General features: G+C 55.9%; 1 protein-coding gene across 1 annotated transcript in view; it reads right to left on the bottom strand.

Moving 5' to 3' along the window:
- FZD9 (frizzled class receptor 9) overlaps positions 1 to 576 on the bottom strand; it is a 2,847-nt gene extending 2,271 nt beyond the window's left edge. Inside the window, exon 1 of the mRNA XM_044456086.1 lies at positions 532 to 576. Within this exon, the coding sequence (XP_044312021.1) occupies positions 532 to 576 (45 nt within the window). The remainder of the gene's footprint in view (positions 1 to 531) is intronic.
- Between the last annotated feature and the right edge of the window lie 6,236 nt (positions 577 to 6,812).

Here is a 6,812-nt window from a genome sequence, read left to right as displayed (position 1 = left end):
TGCGCGGGGCTCGTGCAGAGAGACGCCCGCCGGGCCGAGCCCGCCCGGCGTGCCTGCCGCCTCGCCGATCCGCCCGTCCTTCCGCCTGCTGCGGCTCCCGCCCGCCCGCCTGAGGCGCCCTCGGCCCGCATCTGCCCGGCCGCTTGCAGCAACCTGGCGGGCATCGGCCTGGGGACGCCTGACCCGCAACCGGCTCTGGGCAATGTGTGGCCCACCAGACGTGAAGGCACAGCAGCACCCGCATCAGGCTCAGCCGGAAGCACCTGGCGTTGCGTTGCTTCGTGTTTCCCGGATTGTCCAGTGGCCTCCACTCCATCATCCTCTCATTTAGAAAAGAATTTTTCAAGGCGTGGATGAAAGGACAACTCGCCTGGCTTAAGTGTTCAATTCGTCTCGCAAAGAAAAAAATCTGTCAATCTGCATGTTCAATGGTATGCGTCTAAATGCGTTTGAAACATAGAAGCAGAGCGAGTCAGAAGGAGCCTCCGGGGCCATCTAGTCCGACCCCCGGCTCCAGCCGGCTCCACTTACAACATGCGTGTACATGTCGAAGCCCACTGGGCTGTTCTCCAGCATCCTCAACTGCAGCTGACAGAAGGTGGGGACTGTGGCAAAGGAAAGCTCGGGGCACCAGCTCAAGGAATGCTGCCGTCTGCCTGCCTGCCTGCCTGCCCCCTTCGCCTCTGCACAGCTCACATGCAGTCCGTGGGGAGAGGGCCGGAGTGCCTCGTCCATTGTGGCCTGCAGGTGTCCTTCACCAGGGACCCCGTGCTGGCGTCCCTGAGGAGGGTCCAGAAGGGCAGGCAGCTCCGTTTATCGGCATTAACAAAGCAGGTGTGGCGGCTTTGGACTTCCATGAATGCAGGCCCTGAGTGCCCATTCCTGCCCAAGAAGGCCTGCAGAACTGCAGGGAGAAGCTGCCTTGGGGTTACAGGAATAGGCAGCCTAGAAATGAGATTATGTAGAAATAAATAATGGACGTGGGAAACGCGTCTTTGCCGCCCTGGCTACTGCGGATTGCAGCTAAGCGCAGCAGGAACAGAGACTTTGAGCGGGCGGCAGAGGGAGTCAGTTTCTCTGCTAATCGTGCAGCCCCAGAAGTTGGCCCTGCCAACCTGCGTGAGGGTGCGGCAGGCAGCTTCCCGAGGGCGCCTGAAACTGGCTCAGAGGGGCAGGTGGGGAGAGGTGCTCTCGGAGTCTTCCATGGAAGCTGATAGCCCCCAGGGTGCAGAAGATGGCCCTGGGCAGGTACCTAGACCATGGCAGCCGTGCTTCTCCTCTTCGGATGAGCAGGACATGTTTAATGCATTAGGGCATCTTTAGAAATCCCTTTGAAGATGAAACGCTCGCTGTTAGGTGGCTGGGACGATCGTGGCACACACAGGCACAAAGGCTGGCGATAAACAGAATGCTTAATTGCCTGCCTGCATAAATATTTCTGACGGGGAGGGCTGGGAGGCCCCCATCCCAGGCAGCTGCCTTGACTGAGAGGAAAGAGAGCAGCCCTGCCCTCAGCTGTCTTCCTGATCTGTCTTTACACAGGGATGCGGGGAGGGGCCAAAGATCCTGGCGGGATCCAGGCCTCCCCCCCCGCCTGCGCAGAGCCTGCCTCTTCTCCACCACCTGCCCTCTCGCAGGAAGCGCCTCCTGCCAGGGCTTTTGATGCCTGCTGCTTCCCCAGGAGGTTCCCCGCTTGGGAGGTGAGGAGGCAGCCAGCAGAATGCCAGCCTTGGGGGTGTGCTCGCCGTGGGGTTCGCTTTCAGACCAGCTGCTGCCGGTGCAGAACACACTGTGGCAAGATTGCTCAGTGGGGTTTCGTAACGTGGCTTGTGCCCGAAGGCTGTCGGCCGCTGAACCATGGTTGGGATGCTGTTGTTGGTGGACGAGAGCCCCAGCAGCTGTGGACACGGTTCTCCCAGCGGCTACCTTCTCCCACATAGGCCACCCACCCCACGTTTATTGCATGGCAGCCTCCTGAGGCCTGTTTGGCGTGGGGTGTGGAGGCCACCACGTGGAACGTTCTCCCTGGCGAGTCAGGCAAGCTCCTGGCACGGAATGCTTCCGGCACCAACGGAGCCCCCTTTTCTGCTGGCACTGCCAGTTCTCCCGGCTGGTTTTGTTATTTTATTGTTCTGATAATGCATTATTGTTTCAACTACTGTCTTCATCGCATTTTATCCTGTTTTTTATCTTGCAAACTGCTTTGGGGTTTTTAAAAATCGACATACAAAGCAGCTTTGTAGAAAACTGCTCTAAGGTGGAGCAGGAAGAGTTAACGGCACAGAGGAGGATGTTGTGGGGGAGGCAGAAGAGGAGGGCAGCACACAACTAAAAAACACATGCCTTTTAATTTAATTTAATTTAGATTTAATGTGTAAAACTGTTACTCTTGGCCAGAAGCACCCAGGCTGGGCCAAGAGCAAGGATGCTTTTGCACTCAAAGGCTGTTTTGAAATGCACATGCCAGGCCGGGCCAGAGCCGGGCCGGCCCATCGTGCGCAGCACCTCCCCCTTGACTGCCTCCGGGCAGGCGGCTCTCGGCACAGATGGAGAAAGGGTGCCCAAGACGCTTGTCCCACTCCTGTGCTGTCAAACCACGAGCCACAGGGGCAGAGAAGCAGAGCGAGTCCGAAGGGCCCTCCCAGGCCATCTAGTCTGACCCCAGCTCCAGCCAGCTCAGCTCACATGCCCATCATGGGCCTCATCCATGGGGATTGTTGATTGGCTCTGCTCTGTGAAGCACCTTCGGAAGCAGGCATCTCGGGAGCAAAGGGGGGTGGGGGTGGCGGCTGCTGGATGCCACGCAGTTCCAGAGCAGCAGCCATGCTCAGGGAAGGCCTGAGCTCTGGGCATGGACCAGGTTGCTGGCGAGCCAAGTGAAAAAGCACTGCCAGGGCAAATCAGCTGGACGGAGGGTGCTGGCCAGGGTGGCCAGTAGCCGGGCCAGAGGAAAGCCCTGCCTGGCAAGCTGGGCCTTGAACCCATTCTTCTGCTTCGAGAGCCCACCACCTCTCTAGGCAGCTGGTTCCACTGTCATATTGTTCTGACAGTGAGGAAGCTTTTCCTGATGTCCAGCCTGAATCTGGGTTGTTGCAACTTGATTATTCCGTGTCCTACACTCTGGCATCAGCAAGAAGAGATCCTGACCTTCCTCTTTGTGATAGGCTTTGAAATACTTATACAAGGATCTCATGTCCCCCCTCAGTCTCTTTTCCCAAGGCTGAACATGCCCAGTTCTCTCAGCCCCTCCTCACAGGGCAATGTTTCCAAACCATGGATCATTTTTGTCGCCTTCCTCTGGACCTTTTCAAAGTTTTTAGCATCTTTCTTTCTAGGTTTCTAAATCGTGGTGCGTATAACTGGTCACAGTACTCCAGGTGAGGTCTGACTAGTGAAGAGTATAGGGGAACTACTACTTCTCATGATTCGGAAGTAATACTTCTCTTAATGCATCCCATAATAGCATTTGCCCTTTTTGCAGCTGCATCACATTGTTGGCTCATGCTTAGCCTGTTGTCCACAATAACTTCAAGGTCTTTTTCCGTTTCAGTTCTGCTGAGCCACGTGTTCCCCATCTTGTATCGATGCCTTTGGTTGCTTTTCCCCAGGTGGAGGACTTGCCATTGGTCCCTATTGAATCTCATTATGTTGCTTTCAGCTCGGCTTTCAAGCTTATCAAGATCATGCTGGATCTGCATTGTCTTCTAGGGCGCTTGCTGTTCCACCCAGTTTTGTATCATCTGCAAATGTGATTACCTTTCCTTGTCTTGTGTCATCTAAATCATTACTTAACAATGAAGCGCACAGGGCCCAGGATTGAACCCCGCAGCATTGCCAGTAGTTCTCTTTCTCCAGTTTAAGAAAGAGCCACCCACTTGTTAATTTGGGATTCCTGGTCAGGCTGACAAGCCTGGAAGGCTCTAGAAAAGGGCTATTTGCACCGGTTGGGCATCCCACTGCAGCCGAGAGGAGAGCAACCGAGCGGCTGGCACATGGAGCTGCCCGAGCGTCAGTGGCCCTGCTTTGCTAGGCCTGGAAGCCTTCGTGGCTGTGGAGACGGGACGGATCACCTTTCCTTCTGGTCCAGGACAGAGATCCGATATCAGTAGCTGGAAGAAAGGCGACACAGCACTCGAAGAGGAGTCTGCCCGGTCCCTTCTGGGGTGGAAGGGCAGGCACAGGCAAGGCTGTTCCTTGGGAAGCCAGGCGGCTGTGGCTCCTGGCGCCCATGCAGCTCATCACTGGCTGGGTTTGGAAAGGGAGGACTGAAGCTGCCAGAGACACCGAGCAAAACTCCACAGTCCGCAGAGCAGAAGGAAGGGGCTCGTTCCGTCTGCCAAAGCTCCGGTGAGCCTGCCTCCAAAGCCCTGTGAGGCCCAGCTTGGCACACGGGTGCAGCCAGCGAAGGGAGCACTCTGGCCACGCTTGCCCGGGATCAAGCACCTGCAGTGTGCCCTGTGGCACCTGGGCCCTAAAAATGGACTCCAGCAAGCACTGCCATTCCAGAAATGTCAGCCCTTGCCCCAGAGGGAGGCAGAGAACAAGAGAGAGCTGCAGTGGAGGTTAAAGAAATTGATCCTTGGGAGATAAATTTATCCTCCTCTGGAATTTTACAGAAATAGATAGAGCATAAGGCTCATGGGCTCAAGTTTCAAAAGGCTGTAGGAGGCAGCACTCTGAATGGAGCCAGTGAGCTTCCGGAAGGAAGGAGGAAGGGGGACGAACAGAGGAGTGGAGGCGAGTGGTCCCCGCGCAGCGAGCCCGGCTAATCCCCATCGTGACAGTCCGTGGCCCTGCCGAGACAGAGAGCACCAGGACACGGCGGTGCAGTCTTAAGATGGAGGCAGTGGACTGGAAGTGCCACCCCAGAATGCAGGTGTCACGAGAAAATGCCATTTCCAAATGCTCAGCTGTCTGACCCCCACCCCCAATAGCACAAAAGGAAATGGGCTGGGATAGACGCTTTCCCTGATGTGCATCCCACAGTTCATAAAACAAACAACCAAACTGCATAATTTCCCCCCGAATGCAAACATTTAAAAACAAGTTTAAAACAGCTGAACGCAGGAGACATGGTAGAGCTGGGAAGGGTGGTCCCCTCAAGCCGCCCAAGTTTTGTTGCACGTTTTTAAAAGCCTCGTCCCAGGAGGCCCCTTTGACCTGGGACCAGAGGAATGCCAGGGTGCGCCCAAGGCAGGTCTTAGTGAGGAAATCTCTTCGCACTGGAGGAGCCGTCCTGGGAAGCCTCTCCGCCTTGTTGCCAGCCTCCAAGCTTCCCTTGTCGGCCGCACGCACAGGAAGGTCCCGGATGTTGTCCTATATGGGCAGTTGGAGAGGCATTCCAGTACTGTGGTCCCAAACCCACACTGCTAAAACCAGCACCTTAAAGTACGAGCTAAAACCAGCACCTTAAATAAGGCTCGGAGACATGTAGGCACCCCACGCAAGCAGGCCGGAGGGGTCCTTCATGCCCAGACACACTGGCTCTAGCAATTAGTTTGGCTGCCTCGTTTTGCACAAACTGCAGCTTCCGGAGTCTTCAAGGGCAGCCCCACACAGAGCGCGGCGCAGCCATCTAATTTAGAGAGCACCAGAGCATCAATCACTGTAACCGAACCATCCCTGCACAGATGAGGGGCAGCTGGGTGAGCGGTCGGCGCTGGCCGAAGCCACTCCAGGCCACCCAAGCCTAAAATGACAAGAGGCAGCTCGAACCATGAAGCTGTTCTCCCGGGGGAGGGCAAAGCCATCCAGAACAGGTCTGGCTCTCCCTGTGGACAGAGGAACCACCCACTGACAGAAACTACCCACTCTTGTGTGGATCCACGGCCCCAGAAGGCCCTGCGGCAGCATCAGTGCGTCAGTGATGAAAAGCAGAGCTGCATGTCACTGGTGTCCTCCAAAACTCCAGAAGCTTGGCAGTTTCAAGCAGATGGCCAATGGCACCTCCTTCTGGAGACGGCCATCTAAGTAGGAGCGGGACCCCTGCAATGCATCCCCCCCCCCAACTCCTGACTTAGACAGCTGCTTCAGAAGGACTCTGCAGCACAGACATCCACTCAGTGGCCCAGTGGGCATACACAGCAGCAAAAGAGGTTTCTGTGCCAAAGTCTATCTGAACCTAGACTAGAATGGGTATGGATATCAGCCTCGTCCCAGAAAGGCAGGCCACATAACCCGCAAGTTCAACACCCTCTGACACCAAAGAGGGGCAAATGCACAGGTGCCAATTGATGAGCAACAGTTACAGGTAAGCAACCCGCTCTTCTTCTTGACGGTTCCCGTGCATCACACGTTCAGGCAGCAAGCCAGTCAAGGTGTCCCTGGGTGGGGGGCTGGTGTCTCATCACTCACTGGCTCCCTCACAGGCACAATCTGCTTTGACACAGATGTTTCCTCAGTGTGAAACGCTGAGTTGGCCGGGCTGCTGGTCCACAGGCATCTGGCAGAGGAATTCCGGCGTGCGGCGCAGTGCAGGATCCTCCATAGGAGGGTAACTACGGATGGGGCAGAGCTCAGCGCACCCTCCTGGAGCCTGGTGAGTGGCGCAGCTGCAGCCGTTGGAGCCATGAAGCTGACGTGCCGACGGATCTGGAGCGCTTTGATGGGAGATCGTCTGCCAGCTCATTAGGTATCTTGGCAAGGACTGATGCTCCTGTCCGTGGGACAATACACTGCTTCCGAGATTGAGGCCAGTGATGCTTTGAGGAGGAATATTAACTGCGAAGGGGAAACAGATTTTTCTGTGCTTATGCACAGTCCAAGATTAATAAAGAGAAGGTACCAGATCAACCAAACCAGATCCTTCATGG

This window comes from Varanus komodoensis, unplaced genomic scaffold (assembly GCF_004798865.1).
Source record: "Varanus komodoensis strain SLA01 unplaced genomic scaffold, ASM479886v1 scaffold81, whole genome shotgun sequence".
NCBI classification, from domain to species: Eukaryota; Metazoa; Chordata; class Lepidosauria; order Squamata; family Varanidae; genus Varanus; species Varanus komodoensis.
The sequence above is the reverse complement of the archived record's forward strand: the minus strand, read 5'-3'. Positions and strand labels throughout refer to the sequence as shown.